The 27,157-nt window shown below is 38.6% G+C and overlaps 1 protein-coding gene across 2 annotated transcripts; it reads right to left on the reverse strand.

The window, feature by feature from the left end:
- Positions 1-276: 276 nt before the first annotated feature.
- Positions 277-25,815, reverse strand: LOC134225176 (alpha-1,2-mannosyltransferase ALG9). Of its 2 annotated transcripts, XM_062705037.1 has the most exons (6): positions 25,486-25,804; positions 25,200-25,380; positions 3,585-3,686; positions 2,817-2,914; positions 2,328-2,760; positions 277-958 (listed from the first exon to the last, which is right to left on the reverse strand). In XM_062705037.1, exons 1-6 carry the CDS (start codon positions 25,613-25,615, stop codon positions 286-288), a joined length of 1,617 nt encoding a protein of 538 aa, XP_062561021.1. In that variant the 5' UTR covers positions 25,616-25,804; the 3' UTR covers positions 277-285. The 2 variants fall into 2 exon arrangements, with proteins under 2 accessions (XP_062561021.1, XP_062561022.1); XM_062705038.1 differs by lacking the exons at positions 277-958; positions 2,328-2,760; positions 2,817-2,914; positions 3,585-3,686 and adding an exon at positions 19,232-19,587 and having other exon boundaries at positions 25,486-25,815.
- Positions 25,816-27,157: the final 1,342 nt, after the last annotated feature.

Consider the following 27,157-nt stretch of genomic DNA (forward strand, 5'->3'; position numbering starts at 1 on the left):
GACAAAGGGGGACCCCCGACTGTTCCGAACCGAACTTTTTTTCCGAAGTTTTATCTGTCAAACTAATTGATGCGTTGTTTAGCGCATTTTTAGGCGAATCCAGCGCACTACTTTCGAAGTTGGGAAAGCCGCCTGTATTTGGAGAAAAATCCAACTTCGGTATGAAAAGCATTCTAACTTTGTTCCGGATAGACAATAAATTCATTGATAAACTCTTATTAAAAACATATCAACGTCATTTAAGGATAATGTCATCATAAAAGAAACATACAACCATTGTGTTTACTATGTCTTCCGGACTAGTAGATTATAATTCCCAAACTTAACATATTTATGCCCTACAAATGGAACATGAAAAGCCCTAAAGAAGCTATGCGAGGATAATGCGTTCAAAAATGGCACACTGTGAATTATTGTCCAATTCGCACTATCTTTAGAATAGTTAGGTTCACTTTCGTTTCGTGAAAAACTTTTTCCATTATCAAAATCAATCATATAATCACAATTAGAAAGTTCAAATAACATGTAATCATTCCTTTGATTCATACTATTAAAATAGCCATGCACAACCGTACTTCCTCGTTCGTTTTCTTCGAAATAGGCCGGAAGAAGCCCATTGAAATGAGTCGGCACGAATCTGATTCGATAGTGGTTTGGTACGAAAAAACTTCCAGGAAATCTATGCCACTCTTTTCCCAGACATATATTTTTTACTACAGGCGACGTTTCTACGCTGTAGCTGATTTCCATAGGAGCGTGGTAATTAACATACAAAGCGAATATTCTGGATAGACTTAGCACGATAAACACAAAAGTTACTCCATACGTAACCATAAGACGAGTGGCTCCTAACGCGCCTTTACCACATCGTCGTAGGGCCAAGTCGATGTTTTGCAGAAGTGTTGATACAGCCAATGCACCACTCAGTGAAACCAATGGGTAAACAGGGAAAATAAACCTACAGGAATAAACGAAACGAATTAGTTTTACATATATGCACTTCAAAGTGAACCTTGTATGTTGCGCAAACGCATTTTGAATTATAACTTCCAATATTTGATAATTCTATAAAATTTAAGCATCCCTAGAACCACAGTAGCTCTATGTGTAATGTACGTATTGTAACTTGTGAGGAGGTGTAACAAAGAAGGAGCTTTTTATGATGATATGGAAATGCTAATATCGTTTTCCAAACTTAAACATACATGTTCATGATAGAATTAGAGGCGAAAAAATAGATTTGATGTTCCGTTAGGATACGGCAGGCATGAAGAATGTTTTTATAGAAATCGATTTGAAAGCGAGCGAAGGGCACTATTTGTGATGGTACAAATCTCACGACCTTCCTTCTGCCAAGCTCCCGTATGAAGAGGGAGAATCAGTGTGGAAGCGTTTCTACACGTAAAAAAATTTAATGTTATTTATTATTAAGATTTTTAATACTTTTTTGCCAAAGCAGGCGCTTAATGATATGTATAAAAAAAAACTTACATATCGCATTAGTCATATACATTCCGAAACATATACTTTTCATTAGCTTATGAATGTTATTAGCCTTTTGTTATTGAATCATTCATTAGGTGGGACAATTAAGTGTATTAGTATTTTCGAATGGTTTTTTGCCATAAAATATAAGGTTATTTTTTTACGTGTAACGGAACATCAAATCTCGCTTAAAGTTTCAAAAGGACCTAAGTAACATTTTTTTCATGAATTAATTTGAATAGCGCAACCAACAGAAAAACATGAAAGCTTTCGATTGCAGTACTCAAATTAATTCATGAAAAAAATGTTACTTAGGTCCTTTTGAAAAGTTAAGCGAGAAATCTATACTTTCGTTTCTAAATCTCGCCTAACTTTTCAAAAGGACCTAAGTAACATTTTTTCATGAATTAATTTGAGTACAGTATCCCCCCGCTTATCCGTACCTCGTTAGTCCGACGACTCGTTAGTCCGGATCTCACTAATTCGGAATTTTCCGGATTAAAAAGTATCAACACCCATTTAAACACATTATGCTGTCAGTTTTCAAATTTGTGCTGTGATTTTGTGTTGGTTCATTTGTATGGATTTGACAGTCGGATTAACGAGAGAAACCCCGATAGTCCGACCATACATTTGTCGGATCAGCGGGGGTATACTGTATTACAATCAAAAGCTTTCATGTTCTTCTGTTGATAGCGCTATTCAAATTAATTCATGAAAAAAATATTACTTAGGTCCTTTGAAAAGTTAAGCGAGAATTCTATCATGAACATGTACGTCTAAGTTTGATAAATGATATTAGCATTTCCATATTAATTGATACTGATGAAATGTCATCTTACCTTTCTTCTTTATGCGGTTGCATGAAGAATACAAGCATCCAAATGTATAGAGGTGATAATCTCCATAAGGCTGCAAACGAAGACACTTTTGATTTGTTTAGTTTTTGTAACACATATTTTGTAGCGAAAAACATTGGGCATAACGACGCAAAAAGCCAAATAACGTTGAAATTCAAAAACAAATTGATGAAGTAGAAATATTTTGATTCTACTCCAAACAAGTTTGGCCCATGTTGTGTAAAAATATTGTAAATGACAATATTCAAAGGAGCAAATGTTAACTTTCCGTAAAAATACGAGTCAACTATAGCTAGAGGAACTGTTATAACAGTCGCAAACAGAAAACTCCAAAATGCGAACATTCTAAACAGGCGTTTTCTAACCAGAACATCATACAGAAACGGTAAACTGACAAATGCTGCAAACGGCCAACCTAAAAATATACATTATTAGTAATTTTCCGATTATCAATCACTTTAATAAATTTACCAACAAGCGTAGAAACAGCAACGCTTAATATTGCTAATTTGTACTGATTTTCCCACCAAACTGAAATAAATGCAATAGTCGCGAACATAGAAAAAGAACTAAAATAGAAAAAAATAAAATTAATTTACTTACAATCCCTATGGCAATTACAACAATTGGCCCTGACGGCAGCGAAAAAACAAAATGGGGGCTGGGTGATGCTTATTTCACCCTGCAAGGCATATAGGACGTCAATTTTAAAATGCTTAGAAAAACTTTAAAACACGTTTTAGCTGAAAATAGTTTGATTTTTCGGGTTAGAAACTTGATTTACTTTTAGATTGGCAACACGAAAGTTTAATTATTTCGATTAAAAAACATGTATTGATAAGTAGCCTACACACTTAGAATAAATCGCCGAATTCGGTAAAATTTTACCGAAATCTCAACAGCAGAACTGTTCGGTAAATAATTTAACTGATTTTCGGTGATTTTGACAGTTGAGCAATGGAAAAAATTACAAAAAATCTGTAAAATAAATTACCGAACAGTTCTGCTGTTGAGATTTTGGTAAAATTTACCGAATACGGTGAAATGAGTTAAGTGTGTAACATGTAGTTTTTCAAAATTCTAACCCTACGTATCCAAAAGTTTTCAGGATAACTCTCTTAAATACATTTTGAAAGCATTTACAAAAATAATTCTTATCTTCACCATGTCGAAACATAGTGCTCACGCACACGTGAGATGGCAGCAGCGCAGCTTCGTTTAGGCGAATAAGGTTCTTACCTCGGTAAAAACGCTGTGCTCGATATGTACATCCCGGGACTGAATATCTGGAAAATTAGCCATTGTTTTGCAACCAGGGAGCCAAAATTTCGAAGCACAGATCTGAAATAAGTAAAACAGCATAAAACTATCTTTGAAAATAAGACTACTATGAATAATCACGGATTAGTTTTACGATTTGTTCAACGAAGTTGTACCGAAAGGCTATCATTTCACTCCAAAAACGAACTTTTTATAGAAGCCACTGAGACCCATAGTGTTATAATCCAAGCTCGACGAACTGAGCACACGACTGTCTGAAATTAACATTTCAAAGTCTGACGCAATTTGCCCAATAGTAGACTCCCGAGGGTCCGTAATAGGAAATTGCTTCCTTATAGTTGACACTTCATTTGATTTGATTTCTTTCCTATTATGTGTAGTGACTCTAAACTTCCTCAATGGGATTTTATTTATTTGACCACCGTCTTCAACATATAATTGTTGCACAGACTGTAACTTAAAGTAGTAACCTTAACTTTTATGTAAACGTAGTCTTACTAATATTAAAATCGAAACAGTCGCTCACGTCATTAAAATGTCTGCAGCAACTAAGCGTAGGATCGCCAATCCGGAGACGGCGAGTTCGATTCTCGGTCCGGTCTAGGATGTTTTCGGATTGGAAACTTTCTCGACACCCTGGGCATAGTGTATCCATTGTACTTGCCCCACAAGATACATACTCATGCAATGGCGGGCATAGAAAATTTTCAATTAATAACTGAGGAAATGCTAACAGAATATTAAGTTTAAAAGCCGGCCAATTTCCGGTTGAATGTAGAGCCATAGAAGAAGAAGAAGAAGAACCAGTCAGTGGATTATGATGGCCATATAAGGTGCGACGTGATGGGATATAGAGCAGTCCGCGGCGTCGTAGAGAACGGTGTGGAGCGTAAAGATTTACTTGTCTCAATAAGTTTTCGCAGTCAATCACATTCTCTCTGTAGAAAAACACGCATCGAAATCAGGGTACTGAGTCCCATCACCGGTTTCCATACGGAGGGAGTCTAACCCGATCATTCCACGGCAGGTTTCTTAAAGCATACCGGACGAAGGATCGTTGTACTCGGTCCTCCCGCGGATCATCGCATCAATAACTTTTACCAACATCCAAGCAAACGAATACTCTTTCAATAGCTAGTACGATATATAGAAATATATGGGCGAACGGTGGACTAAATCTTCGCTCAGAATAAATTATATTTTACATCGATGGTTCGCCACCGCGCCAAATGTGCCATGTACAAGACGCTAATAAGACCGGTTGTCCTCTACGGACATGGAACATGGACAATGCTCGAGGAGGACTTGCAAGCACTCGGAGTATTCGAGAGACGGGTGCTTAGGACCATCTTTGGCGGTGTGCAAGAAGACGGTGTGTGGCGGCGAAGAATGAACCATGAGCTCGCCCAACTCTACGGCGAACCCAGTATCCAGAAGGTAGCTAAAGCCGGAACGGTACGATGGGCAGGACATGTTGCAAGAATTCCGGACAGCAACCCTGCAAAGATGGTGTTCGCTTCCGATCCGGCAGGTACGAGACGGCGTGGAGCGCAGCGAGCGAGATGGGCAGACCAGGTGCAGAACGACTTGGCGAGCGTGGGGCGTATCCGAAGATGGAGAGATGCGGCCTCGAGCCGTGCATTGTGGCGTCAAATTGTTGATTCAATGTTATCTGTTTAGATGTTAACTAAATAAATGAAATGAAATGAAATCGATGGTTCAAAGCTAAACAATCAAGTTGGAGCAGGCGTGACTGGCCCATAGATAAATATCTCGAATCTCGATTGCCATGGGCAAGTGGCCATACGCCATAGTGGCTTACGCCGAAATTACAGGCATTGAAATATTTGCATTATGTCTGACAGTCCAGCAGCATTGAATGCTTTAAAATCAGCAACATGCACATCCAAACTCGTTTGGGAATGTGTTTAATCACTCCAAACCTTTGGTAGTCGTAACAAAGTGAACCTGTATTGAGTTCCTGGTCAGTGTGGCATTGAAGGCAATAAACGAGTTGATATGCTGGCCAGACTTGGTTCATCTTGACAATTTATAGGTCCCGAACCATTTTGTGGTGTAACTGCGTGTTCTCTTAGAGTGGAACTCAAATCTTGGGAACATGCTAAAATAGAGGACATTTGGAAAAAGACCTTGATTGCGAGGCAATCTAAACGTTTCATCACATCAAACGTATTTATCACTTGCAAAATTTTAGAGCTTTAAAAAAAAGATCTTAACACATATACAGGTCCTATAACAGGACATTGCCTGAGCCGATATCACTTGAAGCTGTTAGGAAAACTTCAAGATAATGTATGTCGTTTCTGTGGCATACATGTAGAAGACTCGGAACATCTGTTAAGAAATTACAGTTCCTCATTAGGCGCACGGTGTAAAAAAATGGATTATTATCGAAGTTTCATGTACCTCTGATTTTTTCACAGAAAGTTAGGCAAGGTCATTAGAAATGAGGTACGGGGTGTTTTAAAATATTTGATCGGCGATTTTTCGAAAAAAAAATGATTTTTATTGTTTTCTTCTCTAATATACAGTATAAAAAGTCAATTGATAACCCAACAAAGAATCAATCTTTGAAATTAATCCCTCAAATTGAAAATGTACACATTTGTAGACTTCTTTGAGTACAAAACCTATCTTGAAATAGATCTAAATATTTGAGATATTTGATATCAATTTCTGTAATTCAAGCCTTCCTAAGCTTTGTTTTTATTTTTTGGGTTATTTTCATTTTTTTAGCAATTATCATCTTTTTCCAGCCCGAATATGGTTCTCTATTGAATGTTGAATTCACATTTCTTTCTTCCAACATTCGCACTATGAGGCTATTGGATGGAGTTACACACAGCAAATTCCATTTCCGGTTGCATGTTACGGAAGCTATATTGTTGCTACAAGCACAAGTGTCTCACATTTGGTTGATTCCATATTTGTGTGGGTCATTCATACTTTTATGAGCAGTAATCTAGTAAGCTGTAAAAACCGCTTTTGCACCCAAGTAATAATTATGATTTTATAATGTTTTTGAAGATAGCGATTTACTCGTCAGGTGTGCTATCAGGTGTGCTATGTATAATGATACGTACAACGATGTTACTAGGGATCATTATCCCATTTCACAAGCATCCCAATTTGAACTATTTCTTCAACGCCTCCAATTATCTCCTGTACATCCTCTTACTTCTATTTCTATCCGTAACAATGTTCCTTCATACTGGTAATGTGAATGCTTATGTCCTTTCTCACCATCTCAATCTTCAGTGAGACAAAAGTCTCCACCACTACTCTGCGATTGTTTCCTAAGGAGCTTAATTTCATCTGCAAAACCTAGGAGCATATTCATAAGCTCTGCCAAGATGAAGTACATAATTACATGTAGAGACAGAGATAAGCTTAGTGTTGTTTGTGATGTCAATGCCACAGAGAAACAGACGTCTCACTCAACACATGTTACATCGTTCACCTTTTTAACGGTTGATTTAATTTTTTGTAGGTGGTTAATCGGCCACCGACGGCGCTTCCATCGATTTTGCTTGTGTTTGACGTTTGCACACTACCGCCACAGAGAAACAGACGTCTCACTTAGAACAAAATGCAATCAAAATCATCGTCACGAAAACATTGTCCCCCAATGCTAAAATCCCGGTGAGTGGCCAAGCGGCAACCAGATGGCGGTAGTGTGCAAACGTCAAACACAAGCAAAATCGATGAAAGCGCCATCAGTGGCCGATTGACCACCTACAAAAAGTTAAATAAACCGTTAAAAAGGTGTACGATGGAACATATGTTGAGTGAGACGTCTGTTTCTCTGTGCTACCGCCATCTGGTTGCCGCTTGGCCACACACAGTGATTTTAGCATTGGGCAGCAATGTTTCAGTGACGATGGTATTGATTGCATTTTGTTCTTAGTGAAACGTCTGTTTCTCTGTGTCAATGCTGTAAACGCTGGCAATGACGTTTCCTATAAAGATTGTCTGCATTAAATAGGGTTACCTCTGGCGTACATAACCAGTTTCAGGTCTCAGATGGAAACGAAATACGCTTTTATAATTCCTCAATTCTTCGGGTGGACAATTACGGACATGAAACGTTAAAAGCAGCCTAGGATACTTTCAGATTTTTGTAGCGGAACTTCAGTGAGCAGATCATCTAGTAAAAATGTCAGAAGATATAATTGCAAAAACAATATTCATCCGAAAACAATATAGATGCTAGAGATAGATTATTGTTTCAGCAAAAAATTCAAAACATAAAAAATAACACTAAACATACTTCAGGAACGCTTGAACTTTAAAAATGGTTTTTCAAAATTTCATTCCCGTGTCAAGATAGTTTATCTATATAGATACGAGGTAGGCAAAAAGGCTAAAAATGTGTATATAATCAATTTTGAGGGGTAAATTACAGTGATTGATCATTTGTTGGGTTATTAATTGGCTTTTTGTACGGTATATTAGAGAAGAAAACAATAAAAATCACTTTTTTCAAAAAATCGCCGATGAAATATTTCAAAACACCCCGTACCTCATTTCTGATGACCTTGTCTAACTTTCTGTGAAGGTACATGAAACTTCGATAATCATCCATTTTTTTACACCGTGTAGGCGGCTTATAAAACCCTCAGAAGTTTGGAGAACAAGTCCCAATATGGTAGTACGATTCATCAGAACCATAATACCACTGGTAGTCAAGGTGATGCAATTGCTCTACAACATAAGTAATGATGTGTTAATTTGACAAAGCTATGTCAAATGGGGCATATATCACAATAGATCTAACAAATGATCGCAGTGATTAAGATAGGTACTCAACAAGGGGAAAAAAGCAAACGAATTTCCGTTTGGTTCGTGGTTCGGACTGTTTTTTTTGTGGTTAAAATTCAGTTTTATTTTGTCATTATAGGGGAACAGACGGCTTTGGCAGGTTTTGTTCTATTATTGTCAGGGGTGTTTTTGTCGACCGAATTTTATGAAATTATAAATGTTTGGGCCAAATTTGAGCATAATCAGTCATAGAAAAAAAAACCCTGACAATAATAGAACAAATCTTGCCAAAGCCGTCATTCCCTCTTCTTCTTCTTCTTCTTCTTCTTCTTCATTGGCATTACATCCCCCACTGGGACATTGCCGCCTCGCAGCTTAGTGTTCACTAAGCACTTCCATAGTTATTAACTGCGAGGTTTCTAAGCCAAGTTACCATTTTTGCATTCGTATATCATGAGGCTAACACGATGATACTTTTAAGCCCAGGGAAGTCGAGACAATTTCCAATCCGAAAATTGCCTAGGCCGGCACCGGGAATCGAACCCAGCCACCCTCAGTATGGTCTTGCTTTGTAGCCGCGCGTCTTACCGCACGGCTAAGGAGGGCCCCACAAGGTTTTTCCCTCTATGTACAGTTATTTACAATTGTAGCTCAGCGTTTTCAAATCAATTCAAATCTAATTGGAACATTAAATCGTCTACATCAATTCTATCGTTACACTCGTTAACAAAGCCGATGTACTTCACAAACAAGCGGAGAATTTCCACTCGCGCAGCTCTTCCAATTCCTGGCAAAACAGGTCTCGTGAGGTCCTCGAACGACAGTCGCCTCCAACCATTCGTGTAGACGGCTAGCCTCTGCTGTAGTACCGTCCAGGCTGGGCCGACACGAGTGCAGCTACAGAACTTGTGCTGGAGCGTTACAAGTGCCTGTATGTCACAGTGTTTCGTTCCACCTTTGGCAGTTCGGTTTGCTGGACGAAGTGCCGGTGGATCAGATCGGCGGAGGGGTTTTGTTGGATATGGTGGGGAATTTGGGATAAATTTGATAGGATTGATTTTAGATCAGGATTGTCTATTGAAATTGCGGGGCGAGGAATTGCGTGGAAAATAAGGGATTTATAGTAGGGAATGGATTCGATCTCTTGCAGATGTCGATTGGTAGCCAGGCTGCGACTTTTCAGCGTCAACACGTGCAAATTCAAGCCGCCGTTTTCTTTCTTCCGAACTAGCTGCATGATCGGAACGCGCGCGAGCATTCCTCTCTACAGCAACGTCCCCATCGTAGCTGTGATTTTTGCCGTGTGAACACCAAGCGGAGGCAGCACGGATGAAAGGTACCACAGCTTCGACGTACCGAATGTATTTAGCATTATCACCCGCTGGTGCAAATTCAGCCTGCGCAAGGACTGCAGCCACATTTGCTGTGATAACTTGCACGCCAGCGCATCCCAGTTGAGTGTGGTCATCCGCCTTATCGAGTTGGCGAAGGTAACACCCGGAATCTTGACTACGTTGGCTGTTTGTAGCCACCGGGTACCAATTTCACTACCTTCGAAAAAGCCAACATTCACTGCAACCGTTTTTCGCAAATATTTCATTCATCGCTTCTATTTGCCACGATGACGTCACAACCACGCTAATGTCGTCAGCGTAGGCAACGAGCAGATCACCCCCACATACTTACTCAAGCCTACACACCAGTGGGTGAAGATGGAGAACGAACAGTTGCATGGACAGGGGGTCGCCTTGCCGCACTGACCGTGCGATCTCGAACGATCGAGAGAGGTGCCCATTGATGAGCAGCCGGGATGTGGACCGACTGGCTATATGCGAGAGAAGAGAGATGAGTTCCTCGTTGAACCCGAGCGACCGCATGGTTTCGAAGAGGAACGAGTGCCGCACCCGATCGAAGGCGTTCTCCAGATCGAAGCTGATGAGCTTACCGGTGCGACGACGGTGGTTACGGAGATTGGCGATCCGATCTTTCAGAGCGAGAGTGGCCTGGAAGATGTTTCGCTCTGCGTTTGACTGTTGCTTAGGACGCGGTGGGCCTCCATAATGCCTTCCATCCTGTTTTTCAGGATGCGGGAGAGCAATTTATAATCGCTGTTGAGCAGCGATATGGGCCGGTACGCTCGGGCTGTGTTGTCACTACCCTTCTTCTTAACTAACACGATGACGCCCTCCACGAAGACATGGGGAAGATTGCCGTTGAGTGCTTCATTCATAAACTTCATTCGGAGGGATAACATGTTTTTCTGTTGTTTCTTCTGAGTAGAGACTCGAGAAAAAATCAAACAGATTTGCCTCGATTTCTTGAGGCTCGACGATGATTTCGTCTTCTCCCGTCTGTAACTGCGTTATTGTTGTTTTCTTGAGTCGTCTGGAAGCTGGAAGATCGACATTGGCTCACCGGCCACGTGCGTCTCGTTGGTGCGCATAAACATGTGGGAGAAATTACGCTGCAGTGCCAACATTTCCCCTTTCAGCCGGTTGATGGTTTCATAGAATACAACCCTAGCAATCTATTGGTAAAACCAAATAGAAAAATTGTCCATTTCATTACCAACTCTCCACAAGTTCAGTTCAATAAACTTTAATTCCTGTTTCAACCACTGTCTATTGCTAACTATAAGAGGTTATGGGCGACTCACGAAAGGATACAGTGCATGGAATAGTTCCGTTTTTCGGGACTGAATTTGAAAATAGGAAATTTCGCGTGAAGAGATATCTGCAGTTCGTTGAGCTAGTAGATGTCGCATCTTTAAGGACCAGAAGCTGCGGATGAACTAGCAAAGTTTAAAAAAAAATGGATAACAAGGCAGCGAATCTAATACGCGAGAAAACTACGGCAAAGGAAATCTGGATCGATGTGCAGAATTTGTATGCCAAAAAGTCGGTCTCCTCCCGTACGTTTGTCCGGAAGCAGCCCGCAAAGCTCAAGATGGCAGAAGGATCATTGATATCAAGGATCATTTGAAGGTGTTCGATGAGCAGGTGAGACAACTCAACTCAGCTGGCGCGAAGTTGGAAGAACCAGATATGGTCTCTCAACTATTTGTCACATTGCCAGAATCATGCGCGGAGAAAAACAGTTAACGGTGGATGTTGTACGTGAGCGATTGATGGCAGTAGAACTGAAGAAGTCCGAAAGAATGGTGAATACGGGTAAAGAGAAGCCTGCGGCCTTCGCCAAAGCCACGGAAGTTTAACGGTAAATGCAACAGATACCAGAAGAAGGGCAATACGGCAAGTTGCAAGGGGAAGCCAACGTTGCCACGGATAACAAAGCCGTTGCATTCATGGTTGGAAGAAAAACGACGAAGGATACCCGTATTATGATAACATTCAAGCTAGGTTTCGGAGCGAGTCATCATCGAGTAAATGAGCAGAAAGTATGCAAGTCATTATAGAAACTGGAGCAATCTGTCGTTATTGGTGCGGCGAAGAATGACCAGTCAATAGTCGCATAGTATAAAGGTACTATTCGCGGTGTCAAACATAAAGATGTAAGTATGGCCATTTACGACGTGCTGTTTGTGCCGAATCTACGTGCAAACTTGCTATCAGTGAAGCGTATGACCAAGGCTGATGTTATGGTGAGTTTTGTACCAAAATTTGGAGAAATAAAGCACGATAGCTCGGTGATTGCAAAGTGCCCGCTAAGAGGTGATTTCTACTAACTCGATGTTTTCTACTCGGTTGAAGCATTTGTATACTCGTGCGCTGTACAAGATATCAATCTTTGGCATCGTCGTTTAGTTGTAGTAATTTAGAAGCGCTTTTGAAATTCGATATGGTCACAGCTATTTCAAATTCCAATGGTAAGCTGGAAATGTGCGATGCTTGTGTTTTCGGGAAGCAATGCCATGAACCATTCAACTGTACCAGAGCTCGCGCTTTTCGTCCTTTGGAAAGAATCCATTCTAATGTTTGCGGTCCTATCACTCGTGTAGAGTAGCTTCGTCCTTCTAGCATGAATTTAAAGTATCTAGTCACAAGCAGTATTGGTAAAAACTCAAAATCTCAAAACTCATGGACGGTTCAAATCAAGCGTGAGTCGAAACGCACCCAACACAGCACCTAAAAACTCATGGATGAGTTGAATCATCCATTTGAATAAGGTTTTCTTTCGTTCTTCTTCGTAAAAACAGTAAATAACCGTTCGTTGCCTATAACAATGGATACTATTCCATGTATAAGCAATAAATTGCCCCCAAATTGATTTCAAATGCGTTTTTAAAAAGAAATAATTTTTGTCAAATGAGTGAAACGATACGTTTTAGCATGAAAAACTCAAGCGTGATGCGTTCTTTTAAATTCGCAGACGATTTCGTTCGCACGGGAGGCCTCGTTAATTGAGATTTATGAGTAATTTCACCAACACTGGTCACATGGTAGATTACGGTTAGTTCACGATCTTACGTAATAGGACTTTGTCGAACCTTTTCGACTAAATCCTAACGGATGAACTTCCCAAAAAGTTGAAAAAACCTTCGCAGGCCTGGTAGCGATGAATGTCATTCAAAATAGTGACTTAGTGACCAACGATGACTAAAAAAGTGACCAAATAGTGACTTTTAGTTGCAGGAAAAGTGACCAAATAGTGACTTTTGTATAAAGTTTTTAATCAGATAGTGAGCTACAAGTTGCATTAGCGTTGTTACGGCGTAATTCGTAGACTAAAAACTATGTAGCGATACTCATATTTATCCTTAATCCTTATCTAGAATGCCATCAGAAATCAAGAAAAGACAAAAATAAAATAAATAAAAAGCATGAAAATTACTACTATTGGCTACGCCTATCTTCACGGTAACCCAGGAAAAATGAAACTTAGCAAGAGGTCATCGCCTTAGCGACACCCTCATAAGTACAACAGAGTTGGATATTGGGAAAGGTATTCGTTGCTTAAGCCAGTAGCTAGCAATTTGACCATGATAAATCATATTTAGTCACACCACAAAAAAAGTATATATCAGCCGTCACGGAAACAGATAGTGAGTTACAAGTTTATATTAAGAAAAATATTTTGAGCTTTTTAGTAGAATGTCTTTACTTGTCACTTGTCAAACTCGTCTTATGGCAAGTACAAGTTTATAGTTTCAGCAACGATTTTGAAGCAATTACAGCATTGTGGTAATAATGTTTACTGTAATAGTATGAGGTCGAAGTTTTCCGTGAAACTGCAAAAACAATGGTATACAGTGACCTGCATAATAAAAAGCCCACTTGCCCTTTTTCATACAAAATAGTCAACTTTGGAGATCTAGATCTCGATTGCGTGTGAACCAATTTTGCTGAAAATTTGACCAGAGCTCAGATATAACTTGAATTTTACCACACCTGAATTTCGACCATATTGATTCATAGGGTAAAAAATTATCGCGGTAATACCAAAACGATTTTTTTGGCCAAAAATTGATTTTATAATATCTTGAAAACTACAACTCTGAGTGTACAAGTATATTCCGCAAACTTTTTTTTACTGCCAAAATACGCATTTTTGTTGAATAAGTCATCAGTTTACAACCTATAGAATTCAAGATATTTAAAAAATAAATTTTTGCCAAAAAAATCATTTTGGTATTACTGCAACAATTTTTAACCCTATGAATTAATATGGTCGAAACTCAGGTGCAGTAAAATTCAAGTTATATCTGAGCCACAGAGAAACAGACGTCTCACTCAACATATGTTCCATCGTACACCTTTTTAACGGTTTATTTAACTTTTTGTAGGTGGTCAATCGGCCACTGATGGCGCTTTCATCGATTTTGCTTGTGTTTGACGTTTGTACACTACCGCCATCTGGTTGCCGCTTGGCCACTCACCGGGATTTTAGCATTGGGGGACAATGTTTTCGTGACGATGATTTTGATTGCATTTTGTTCTAAGTGAGACGTCTGTTTCTCTGTGTCTGAGCTCTGGTCAAATTTTCAGCAAAATTGGTTCACACGCAATCGAGATCTAGATCTCCAAAGTAGACCATTTTGTATGAAAAACGGCTAGTGGGCTTTTTATTATGCCGGTCACTGTAAAATGATCATATTGATACTTAGACAGAGAATTATTTTAACTCACAAAGCTTATAAATCTTTAGTAGTTAAAGAACTTAAAAAAATAAAATAACAGGTAGATTTTTCCAATAACAGTAGGAGCTTAAAGTGGATAAAGAAGTTGACAATGCACTAGGCGTCTCCATGCACGGCTCAAACCAAAATGCTGATTCGCCGATGCGTGATGCGTTGTTCCCTAAGAGCTTCTAACTAAAAGGCGGTTTGCCTCATGAGTTTTCCGGCAACTTAACATAATCCATTTTTTTTAATGTTAGTATCATTATAATTGAGATTTTATTAAAATTTTAAGATGGCATCGACTAGCTATATTGTTTAACTGTTGTATGAGGTAAAAGTACCCATGAAGAACGGTATTGCTAAGTCTTTGCTTAGGTAGAGTATATTGCCTTCCCTTCCCCTACACCAGCGGTTCTCAACCTGGGGTACATGTACCCCTGGGGGTACCTTCGCCGAGCTCAAGGGGTACCTCGGACAAAAATGCGTAATGGCGGATGAATTACAATTTTTATCAAAAACTATTGATAAAGTTTTGATAATTGTGTATTTTTTATTTCAAAACTTTGTCCTGTACATAATATGTATCAAAAGGACGAAACGTCGCATGAGATAAATTAAAAAACTCTTCTATGCAATATACCTGATCGAAATAAAATTTTAAATAATATGTTAAGAATATGCTTCTACACTAAAATCTTGAGTCTATAAGTTCGAAAGCCTTCATTTGAGAATCATGAGCGTTTTTTTTTTTTGAGAAACTTAGATGTTTCGTTGCAAGAGGATTGGAAACATTTAGCAGCTTGGAGGACTCTTTTCAAGAGGCTTGGGGATCTTCTTTCAAGAGTTTAGGGAGCCTCCTTTAAAGAAGCCCGAAAGCCATCTTTCAAGCGGCCCGGAAGCATTCTTTCAAGAGGCTACGAAGCCTTATTTTAAGATGTTTGGAAACTATCTTTCAAGAGGTCCGGAAGCCTTTTAAGTTTTTTCTTTAAACTTTCTAGCTGTTTTCTTTTCTCCTTCTTTTAAAAGGCTCGGGAGGCCATTTTCAAGAAATATGGAAGGCTTCTTTCAAGAGGCTCGGAAGCCTTCTTTCAAGAGGCTCGGAAATCTTCTTTCAAGAGGCTCGGAAGCCTTCTTTCAAAAGTTCCAGAAACCTTCTTTCAAGAGACCAAGATGTCTTCTTTCAAGAAGCCTGTAAGCTTACGTTCAAGCTTTTCTCTTTAAAATTTCTCTTTTTTTCGCTTCTTTTAAAAGGTTTGGAATTATTTTTTCAATAAGCTTGGAAGCCTACTTTCAAGAGGCTCACAAGCCTCCATTCAAGAGGTGCGGAATCATATTTTTAAGAGGCTCGGAAGCCTTCAATAGTTATTAAAGACCTGTAGGAAGCTCGATGCATAAACTTGATTAGAATTGGGAAGTTTCTCCGATTAATGAAAATTTCAGCTAATTTTATGGAGATTCATTTTTAACATATCCTATGAGTTACGCTTATTTTCATTTACAGCAAAAAAAACATAGGGGTACCTCAATTGATGCAAAAGTTGGAAGGGGTACCTCTTAAGAAAAAGGTTGAGAACCGCTGCCCTACACTGTCCAGACTCGCATATTAGAGTATTAGTCCCATATCGTTTTTTTCGTATATCGGAAATCGAATCTTCCATATTAAACTTTAAAAAAATCTAATAAATTGAAACATCAACGGATCTTGTTGAAATTTTGATGAGTTGTTCATTATTCGATAGATTACCGTGAAACGATTTAGTTTTATTGAATTTGTTGTTTGATCCGTGCAGGTCTTAATTGAACTATTTTGTGGGTGTTTTCGATATGCGGGTATTTTCAATATTTTTTCAAAAATTTATTGTCAAATAATTTCAATTTTTATTATAACTTATAGAATGGAATGAACACTATTCCTTGAGTTAACTAAAAAATGATAAAAGTCAAATGTGACTTATGCGAGTGAGGGCAGCACAGTAAAATTGAACTAAGCGAACAGCCCCGTTAGCAAAAATGAGCGATACCGTGTGATTTTTTTTTGTAAAGAAGCCTGTAATCAAGCAACATTTTTTTTTCTCCACGACCTTTTGTGCTTGGTCCGCAACTCGATTTTAAAAAACCCTCGCTCGACATCGGCGTTGTCATGTGATGCAGCTAAGGGCCGATGCCCACGTAGCGTTATCCCCGCTTCCACGCAAGATACCCAGCATCAAATGTAGTCGTACACACGTATATGTGTGCATTGATGCTGGGTACCTTGCGTGGACGCGACGTTAACGCAGCTTAAAAAACCGCTACGTGGACATCGGGCCTAAAACTATGTTCTATCTTAGTTACAGGAAGATATTTATGCTTATCTGTAGCAGTTTTTAATTTAAAAAAAAAACTAGATTCTACACTACTCAATTCTGTACTCTGTACTCTAGATCTGAAATTCGTATTTTAACAAATTCCATTCGTGAAGAGCAAGGCCATAGTTGACCTGAATCGAAAGTAACCTGGCGATTCTCACAATACTCCCCGGAAATAATTATAAAGCATTCACTGATTTTTATACAAAATTGTCACGTTTGTGGAAAAAGTTTTGATATTTATTTGATTCAGTTGATAATAAAGATAGGTACAAATGATTTTTATTTTGATCGTTTTCCAATAGGCGGTGCAAAAACAGTGACTTTAGTGACCATTTTCCGAAAAATAGTGACTTTAGTGACTTTTGGATGCAAATAGTGACTTTTTAGTGACTAGCCTCAAAATAGTGACCAAGTCACTAAAAAGTGACTCGCTACCAAGCCTGCCTTCGATAAAAGTTCATCATGGCAAAAAAAATTTTCAACACCTTTACTGTAGATGGGAGCCTAAAATTTTGTATGGGTTCAAGACGATCTGGCAGAGCACGAATCTTTTTGGCGTTAACGGAATGACCAAGAAAATCTAGCGATAAGCGGTTACTTGGCAACATTTATCGCCAGGCTGCTTTAGCCGCTCGAATAGCTGATGCATACGACGATGCTCTTCAGGTGAAGATGAAGCGATGAGAAAGTCGTCGATGAACGAAAATATGAAAACTAATCCGCGAACGACCTCATGGGTAAGACGTTGAAAAGTTTGCGCGGCGATCTGTAATTCAAACGCCATGAAGAAAGATTCAAGAAAGCTCAAAGTCATCGTGGTCTGGTGTGAACAGGCTGGCCGCGACCGGTCGTTTCAATACGGGATACAATCGAAGATTTGCTCAGTGTACCGGGGGCGCAAGACGAGAGATGCTAGGAAAGGCTTAGAAGATAAATATCTTGGAAAAATAATTGAATTAATAAAGCACATTGATGGGAACATTAAAGCCGACGTGTAGGATGTGTGAAATAGAAATAGGAGGTAATCTAAATGCGACAGAGATATCACAAATGCTATCTCCCTCTCATTAACATGATTTTGTCGAGAAAACTGTTTCATGGTTAAGAATGACCAAATCCTTTAAAAAATGTGAATTTGGTTGATTTTTATTTATTCATGTTTAACACAGATAAAAATATGTTTTGATGTAAATGTATTTTCATGCACAGAATTGGAGCATGTTAATAAACGCAACAATCAATCGATCATACTGTCCTTTAAAGTAAAATAAATTTAAACTGAGCTTGATTGTAAAATCCAGCAGAATTTAATTCAATATGAAATGTAAATTCGTTTGTTATAATTAGCTGCAATTTTACAGGACAATTTTCAAAATTATTTGCTGTGAAACTATAGTATAAGGCCGGAGTGGCCTGTGTCGTACGTAAAAAGTTTCTTCATTCCACTCAGTCCATGGTCCATGACCGACCATCGTTCTAATGAATGTTTTGTAGATAGTCAATTTGCTACCACGGTGAACTATATTCGATCAAATGTTTTACGGGATCCAAAGTGAGTAAGATTTCCTGCCACAAGTTTGTTTCGTTCTGTAGTGCCTCCGTTAACAAAACTATGGGTGAATAATATTCAATCGATTCCTTTTTATTTTGGAGGGAGAGAGGTGGATGTGTGGGTGTGAAATAGTTCTTACAATCTAGTGTACAACGAGATTAATATTTGCTACTCACTACTGCATGTTCGGCACTCATCTCGAGTGCCATCGCAGCAGGCTCGTCCAGGCAGCAAGTCAACCAGTCACTTTCGACTGCAAACCAGCACACAGGTAACACACGTGGCATCTGCATAGGAGGTTCCTTTCCGGTTCACTTCGGATTCTTACAGCCATGTGGCACATTAGGTTCTGCAGCGTCTGTACGTAACCCCAATCTGGTGACAGATTAGTAGTACTTCTTGTTGGACTCAGGGGCAGCCAACCAATCACGAACTCGACCCTTGCCTGAGTCCTCGTCGGAGTCAGTGGAAAGTACTACTGAACTGTCAAAAAAGTTCATTTGACGAGGACCGAATTCATTCGTGACGTCATGCTGTAGAACCTAATTGTGTTTGGGCACTAATTGGGTTGGGTAGCGAATCCTTTCGGGTGAAGGATGCCGGGTGGCCATCCCAAGTAACCATAAGTTCCTTTAAGAGTACGTTTTTCGCTTAATCAGCTTCACAGAGCTGCTTAAGCGAAAAACGTACTGTTAAAGGAACTTTTGGTTACTTGAGCAGAACCTTCGGTTGAAGGAACGTCAGGACACGACCGGTAGCTTGACGGGCAATTATGGCTTAATTAAATCAACCCTTGGAAAAGGCTTCCTCTGGTGGATTGAAAGGCGGGTTATTTATTCCTCAAACTATATTTTCTTCTTGGTGTGGACTGTATAATCGTCGAAAACTGAATGAATCTAAATCTTTGATGCAATTCTCTTTTATAGGTGACGGGTTGCCATACTCTACATGTTTGTGTGTATCGGCTTCTGTTGGGGCGTGGCTCGGTTCCTCGTTGTTGTTTGGTTTTCTTCGTGTGTGCGTTATCACTAGGATTCATTCGTTCAGAAAATCGTTGTAACTAAATTTTCAAATGGCTATATGTCAGTGGGTTTTCAACCGATTTTCTCAGTTTTTTCACCAACCTCTTAGCCATCTCTTCTAGTTTCTGGACATTGTAGAATATTGTATCTAGGGGTGTTCAATTTTTCACTAGGGCTGTGGGAGTAAAGCAACGGATTTAGAAAAATGCGATTTTGGAGATATACTTATATTTCATTACCAAAAGTGATATCTATTCATAGTGATGATGGAAATGATAAAATAACACATAAAAGACATCACCTGGAACATAAGAACACATTTTGAGGTCCCTACTATGCATACGAAGATAATTCGGTGCCTTTACGAACCACTTTATACTACAGAATGTATGAAGCTTCAGAAAATGTTTTCAAGCATGTTGTCTACTGTGAACTTGTTAAAATAAATGTAAACTTTATGCGAAACATGTGTGATAATAAATTATGATGCTCGAGGATCTCCAAACTGTACTGGAATTTGGTTGAAATGGTCTACCGAATCAACCAAGACTTCCATAATGCCCCCAGCCGCAGTATCAACCCAATTATGTCCTCCGAGTATTTGTCTTTCACTTGCGTCCCAAATCCAAACAAATGAGATGTTGTAAGATCTCCAAATTGTCCTGGAGTTTTAATCAAATGGTCTACCGAATCAACCAGGGCTTCCATGATGTCCCATACCGCGGTATCAACCCTATTATGTCCTCCGAGTATTTATCTTTCACTTGCGTCTTAAATCCAGGAGATGCTGTAAGATCTCCAAATTGTCCTGAAATTTGAGTAAAATGGTCTATCGAATCATCCAAGGCATCCATGATGCCCCCAGCCACGGTATCAACCCATTTTTGTCCTCCGAGTATTTATCTTTCACTTGCGTCTCAAATCCAGGCATTTGAAATGTTGAAAGATCTGCAAATCGACCTGGAGTTTGAGTAAAATGGCTTTCATGATGTCCCCAGCCGCGCTACCAACCCAATTATGACCTCCGAATATTTGTCTTTTACTTGCATTACAAATCCAGGCATATGAGATGTCGGACTTTATTTATGACGTTTATTGTTTATTATTATTATAATAATCATCCGACAGTGTATGTTTGTCTCAATGAAACTTTACTCTGAAAACCTCAATTTTAAGAACATCACTTTGTCAGTTGAAGTCGAATTTCAGGCACGTCTCGTTAATCCGATCATCATTGATCAAATTGGTACAATTAGGTCCTAGTAATGGTGTCCTCGAGGTGAACGGAAGAAGACACTAGAATGGAACCTATAGGCAAGCACATTGATGTCCATTATCGCAAAAAAATAGGGGGAGGGGGGTGTTTACCCGATACACCAACAAGAACTTTGGTAAGTCTACAAGTTGTACTCTCAAAATTCATCAATGATCATCCGCAGGCTAAACATCTGACCCGTCGTTGATCGACCCTCACAAAAACATACCTGGTATTCGCTGACGAAAGACTCTTCTAGCGGTCTCAGTATGTAAAACAGAATACGCGACAGAATTGTGTACGCCGAGTTCAGAAGGGTGATCCCTCTGTAATTGGCACAATCTAGCCGACGGTCATTGCTTTCAAAAGTTATGAAGAGAATGGTGAAACAATCCAAAAAGGTTGGTGTCTTGGTTAAACGCAAGAAAGGAAGGATCACTTACTACCTGGTTTATTTCGGTTTTTTCTCTTTGAATCGAGAAAATGAGGGAATCGAAAACATTTCAGAGAGGCATCGTAAAGCGTGTTGTTTTGGAAGGAGTGCGCTAAGTACTACGTAGGACCAGTCACGGCAGCAGAAATCTCACACTCCGGTACACTGTCATCCCTAGCTGCATGATTTGGGTTGCAGTAACTCAAATGTGACTTAATCCGTCTACATATTTGAAGCATGCAATAATAGCTATAATAGCTATATATGTAGATGACGAATCAGAAGGAATAAATTTTGGCTGTTACGCCCTTTTCAAATGTTGGTCTATAATTGACCTGCATTCGGAAACGGCCGGCGCTGGTATTGCCTTATTTTGGGTCACCAGTTCTTACACATTGAAGATGATGTTAGTCCCAAACGTCATCTGTTGGTTCTTTGTGTAATTACAGCTGACCTGGCAATAACGGAGTAGCAATCGTGGGCGGTCATGCTCATAACTCAGAAACGAAATAAGTGATCAAACAAGTTTTCAATAGCAAACAATGGGATTGAATTCCACTAGCAAATCGGTCAATGCAAAGTAACAAAAAGTGTCGCCTAGTGCCTTGTAACATGTTGTTCGGCTATCTTGATGAGCTTTCTTTTGTCGATAATTTGAATAACATGTTCCCTGTCCACGGATGATGGGGTCAACGTTGATAAGTCAAGTGTCTGCATATTGTTAAAATTGTGAAATAATTTGTTCTTTTATAGTACACATTGCTAGTATTATTAGTACTCACCACATTACCGTTAGACGAAAACGAGATGAATTTAATTGCATCTGAGTAAGGTTACACTATAAGCAGTACTGAAGTACGTATTTTAATCCCGGTAACATTTCAATTTAACAGAAACGCGTCGAGTATTTTTTGCCAATATATAGAAAATAATTAAACACTTGATATATCATACCTCCATGCAAATACTTAGAGAACGTGTCGCATGATCTGACAACATCTTCTTGAGTATATGCTGCGGAGGTTCCGGCAGGGTCTAGTACCATTCTTAACTAACAAAATACTAACACAAAAGACTGGGAAGCAAACGATCATCCATTGCACCAATTGTAGTTCATAGTTCAGTATACAGTAAGTAGTGAAAGTAGATACTGTAGATTTACTAATTTTGTATTATATACGGTGATTGTATTCGATTGTATGTCATACCCCAGAAACCCATTGCCCAGAAAGTGATTCCCCAGAAATTAATTCCCCTGAATGCACTACTCCCCAGAAAACCATTCCCCAGAATACCTCAATCCCCATACTTCGTAATTGCTTCATCCCGGGCAAATGCGTACTTTTAAAGACGGAGTCATCTACTCTTTTGCCTTATTCCGGGCAAATGCATACTTTTAAAGAAGGAGTCATCTACTCTTTTGCTTCATCCCGGGCAAATGCGTACTTTTAAAGAAGGAGTCATTTACTCTTCTGCCTTTTTTCCTGGCAAATGCATACTTTTGAAGAAGTAGTTATCTACTCGTTTGCCTTTTTCCGGGCAAACGCATACTTTTAAAGAAGAAGTCATCTGCTCTTTTGCATTATCCCGGGCAAATGCGTACTTTTAAAGAAGGAGTCATCTACTCTTTTGTCTTATTCCAGGTAAATACATACTTCTAAAAATGGAAATCATATATTCTTACGACCCATTGCATTTCATACTCTTTTCAACGATTATGCCAAATGGTCATTATGCCAAACGGCGTTATGCCAAATGGCATTATGCCATATGGGCTTCCCCCAATATGAACAACGAGTATAATGGATTATATGCTCCTTCGTATTATATGTGAGCCCTAACAAACATATTAAATGGGCTCCATTCCGGGCAAATGCGTGTTTTAAAATATGGCAGCATTTGTCGTTTTGCCTTATTCCGGGCAAATACGTACTGCAATATAAGGATTTTTGCATAGAAATATAGTATCTAGTATTTTTAATTTATAGAAATGACAGCGAAAAACATAGTTTCTTAGACTGATACCTTTTTCTGGGAAACGGGTCATTCTGGGTTTTTGGTTTCTGGGGAATGGGTCATTCGGGTTTTTTTTTCTGGGGAATGGGTCATTCTGAGGATTTTATTTTCGGTGAAATGGTGCATTCTGGGGAATATCATTCGGGAGAATTGGTCGTTCTGGGAAAAGGAATTCTGGGAAATACCATTCTGGGGAACTAATTCTGGGGATTGGTATTCTGGGCATTGACATACAACCATTGTATTCGTTATTTCTTCTCAGTAATCTTTGTTATTTTACTCTTACTTTTACTGCATGGATCAACGTATAAACAAACCTGTTTCGCTCTTCATTTTTTTGGGTTAGGAAAAAATAATACATACTCTAATGTAAAGAAAGATTAAAGGACATAGGAGACGTGACTAAGTGTATTCTGAAAGACAAATAAAATTAGTTGACTACCTTATAACACAGTAAATGACCGATAGGGAATGAACTCATGATCAGCGCTAGACGGTAAAACAAGAGATAGAGTCACGTTTAACTGAGACCTTAGCCACCTATGTACATGAGAATAGACCATATGATGCTTTCATCCACTATCCTTTTCTCTACATGACTAATAGTTTGACCACCTAAGGTCGTGAGGAGGAACAATCAATGTCTTTTTAAGCCCATCATCAAATGGAAGCTCACGAAATGGTTTGAAATCTTTACTGACTGATTCTAGTTCCGAGACGATGATGATGCTATACAAGGCCGTCATAAGTCCACAAAGATAGTATTAGGCGTTTTCTTGGAACATTTTTCAAAACATGTAGTTGTTAAAATAGCAGGCTCAATTTTTTTAAGATTGTTTGGTGAACGGTTCTAAACTGTGGCCAATTTTGGGTTTTTGATTCAGTTTCGACTGCTTTCACTAGATAATTTTCAAAACTTTGGACGATTATTGATATTCATCAAATTGTAATACGATATTTTAGTTTCAAAATAAGTTTTCATGAAAGGTGTTTATTTGAAATATAGTCAGCAATTCAAATTTAACGAGGTGTATCGTGTATACCTATACCATATACACATCAACATAATTGTATTTTATGTGACCAAAAGATCCAACGAGTAGTACATATTTTTAATGATGTTATTCATATAAATCAATGCTTCATAATCGTAAAATTCATTCATTTAGCTAGGAAATAGACGCAATGAAGCATTACCATACCATTGATAACTGAATCTTGGACCAGACTTTAAAGACTTGAATTTTGAAGAGCGGAATAGAACATGACCATTTGACTACTGAAATTTATGATATCAGACAGTACTGACAGTAATCTTGATCAACCGCCAAAATAATGGAAGCTCTCAGATTAATATGTCGATTTATTGCAATAGTACTTAAATTAATTTAATGTATATTTACGATACCATTTAAATTATTCCATGTTGAAACAAAGTCCACTAGTATGATCCCATCACATTACATCAAAGTGTTATGGCTCGGCTGCGGTGGTGGGCGCGGTGACGCATTTTGACAGAGAATACAGAATTACTGTCAAGATGCGCCGTTGCGTTAATCGCTGTAGAACGGCCTTTACTTCGAGATGGCATCAGTACCACCCGTTGTCAACATAGCCTACTATTCGGTATTGAATGTCGGCTCCAAGAAAACATTAAATCAACTTTACATGTTAATTATTCGGAAAACTTCATGCGCGTGATGAGCTTTCATTATTATTATTTGGTTTTTAAACTGACAGACTGCGGGAAGGGAAATGTATCGGTATGATCACAATACGAACCCAGACCGCAGTGACCTAGTGAGCAACATAGCTTGAGTCGTCTGCTAGTATTGTGTATCACATGGAGAGCCCAGCCGAGATAACAGTCTATTAAGACTACAACTGGTCAACTCTCGAAAAAAAATAAAAAATTGAGTAACATGTTATTCAGGCTGTAGTGCAAACATAGTATAACACTATGGGTCTCCGGGCCTCCTATCCTATTTATTATCTATGCATGGACCTGTTAGGTACCTTTACGTTAGGTCAAGGAAGAATTGTATTGTTGTTAGGTGGGGGAGAAAAGGGTTTATGAACATACCTGAACATGATTGCTTCCAATGCAGCACAAACAATTGCCAGGAAGCATCGAATACAATAAAACACAGTAATTGCTTCCAAGTCTAATATCTTTTGTATGAACCAAGCTGGAATTGCATTAAGCATTAAATATAAGTACGATCTTAGGCCGTACTGAGGACTATACTCCCATGTTTGGAAACCTGAAAGGTAATTTTAATTTATTAATCATATGGTACCCTGTAATTAGTAATTTGTAATTTATTTATTATTATTATTAGTGATTATCCAAAATTGTAGGTACCCACCTTTTCCGTAAAGCAGATAATGCAACGGTTCCCAATAATTGTAGGTTTCATCGCAATCAGTTATGTGTAAAAATTTAGCCGACAATAATCTTGCAGCTAACAGACAGCTGAACACCGGAAGTGTTTTCATCTCTTTTCATTCACATAGGTATTTAATGTATATGAATTATGAATTCAATGTTAATGGATACTACGTATTCTCATTGCAGTTTTGTAACAATGCCTAGATTAAAGATAGATTTACGATAGATGGTCAGCGCCAGCACATCTAATGCCACATCAGTATGATTGATTTTTTTGTTATGAAATTATTTCAGTTTCAGTATTATGTAGCGCATCTTATTGTTGCATGATTTGTTGTTGTTGCGCAACTACACGTCCGAAGCTGATGGTCCGAACGGTCCGAATGTGTGAGTGGCGAAACAAAGTGCATGAAAAACAAACACTCATGCACGGTTAAACTCATCTACCCAAAATGAAGTTCAAACAACTCAAAATTAAGGATCTGTTTTCAGAGAAATTCACCATTGATTCAGTTTAGGTACAGGCAAAAAAATGTTGCGGTCGAAACTACCATTCCGAGGGTTAATTTAAGAATACGCACCGACGATTTTCAGCAGACAACAATCCCGTTTGATTTTACCATGCACGCAGTAAAAATCAACTGTGGTCGTGGTGGAATGTTGTTACATGAACTGAATCAGTGGTGAATTTGTCCGAATGCATGGTTAATTTAACTGAAAATTTGTGGTTGTTTTAAAAACATGGGGTAGTCTACAAAATAGTAATTGTTACCATGGAATTTTTTCTGTGTAACAACATTCGCAAGGACCACAGTTGATTTTTACTGCGCGCATGGTAAAATCAAACGGGTTTGTTCCCGACCAACCATTTCTTCAATTTTCTTTAAAATTCTTCATATAGATCGTTAAAGGTTTCATATCAACCGTCGATAGCGATCGATGCCATTTCATGAAGAATTTTAAATTAATCAAAAGTTAAAACACGGAAAATTTTTATCGATCTTTTCCAAAATATCGATATCAATTGATACCAACAAAAAGTTATTTATTTTTACAGTTCTACTTTACCGACCTGTCAAAATTTCCAACAAAAACAAAAATAGATTCTTCAGAGGTTTGCTTCTACATTTTTTGTTTATTTATTTGCTTAATCGGGAATCGAACCTGAAGGAGTGATGATGTTATAAATTTCCCCAGAGAACTTAACCACTAGCCCACAATGAAATGATGATTGTAAGCAGCTAAGTTGCATCAACATGCTAAGACTTTAAATTTTCAATCGCATATTACTTGCATATAGGGGGATTATTTCCCACTTAACACCATTCTCACATTCATCTTACTTCAATGCGTACATAAAATGACAGCTGCTGTTAATTGGTTCGTAAATTGGAACTATATTACGGCTTTTTGAATTAATCCGAGTGTCGTTTCATTCAACATCCGTTCATTTTTAGAAAATTTCTAAATCATAATTTTTGAGATGTAAACAAACTGCAAAATATCCATCGGTGTTTTGGTATCCAACGATATGAATCGATGGACTAAAACGTAATGAAGGTGCAGCGATGTTCCACAGTAAAATTCGTTGTCAAAATATATCATAAAGTTGAGATCGTACTTTATCAGAAATCTGATAACGTTTCATG

The sequence above is a fragment of the Armigeres subalbatus genome, chromosome 3 (assembly GCF_024139115.2).
Source record: "Armigeres subalbatus isolate Guangzhou_Male chromosome 3, GZ_Asu_2, whole genome shotgun sequence".
NCBI lineage: Eukaryota > Metazoa > Arthropoda > Insecta > Diptera > Culicidae > Armigeres > Armigeres subalbatus.

Bases quoted from the DNA above. Each gene is read 5' to 3' on its own strand.
- LOC134225176 (XM_062705037.1), bottom strand. From the start codon at position 25,615: ATGAAAACACTTCCGGTGTTCAGCTGTCTGTTAGCTGCAAGATTATTG. The intron at 2,915-3,584 runs GTAAGAACCTTA...TTTCTATTTTAG, and splicing joins AGCACAGCGTTTTTACCGAG to TTCTTTTTCTATGTTCGCGA. The intron at 959-2,327 runs GTAAGATGACAT...TTATTCCTGTAG, and splicing joins CAACCGCATAAAGAAGAAAG to GTTTATTTTCCCTGTTTACC.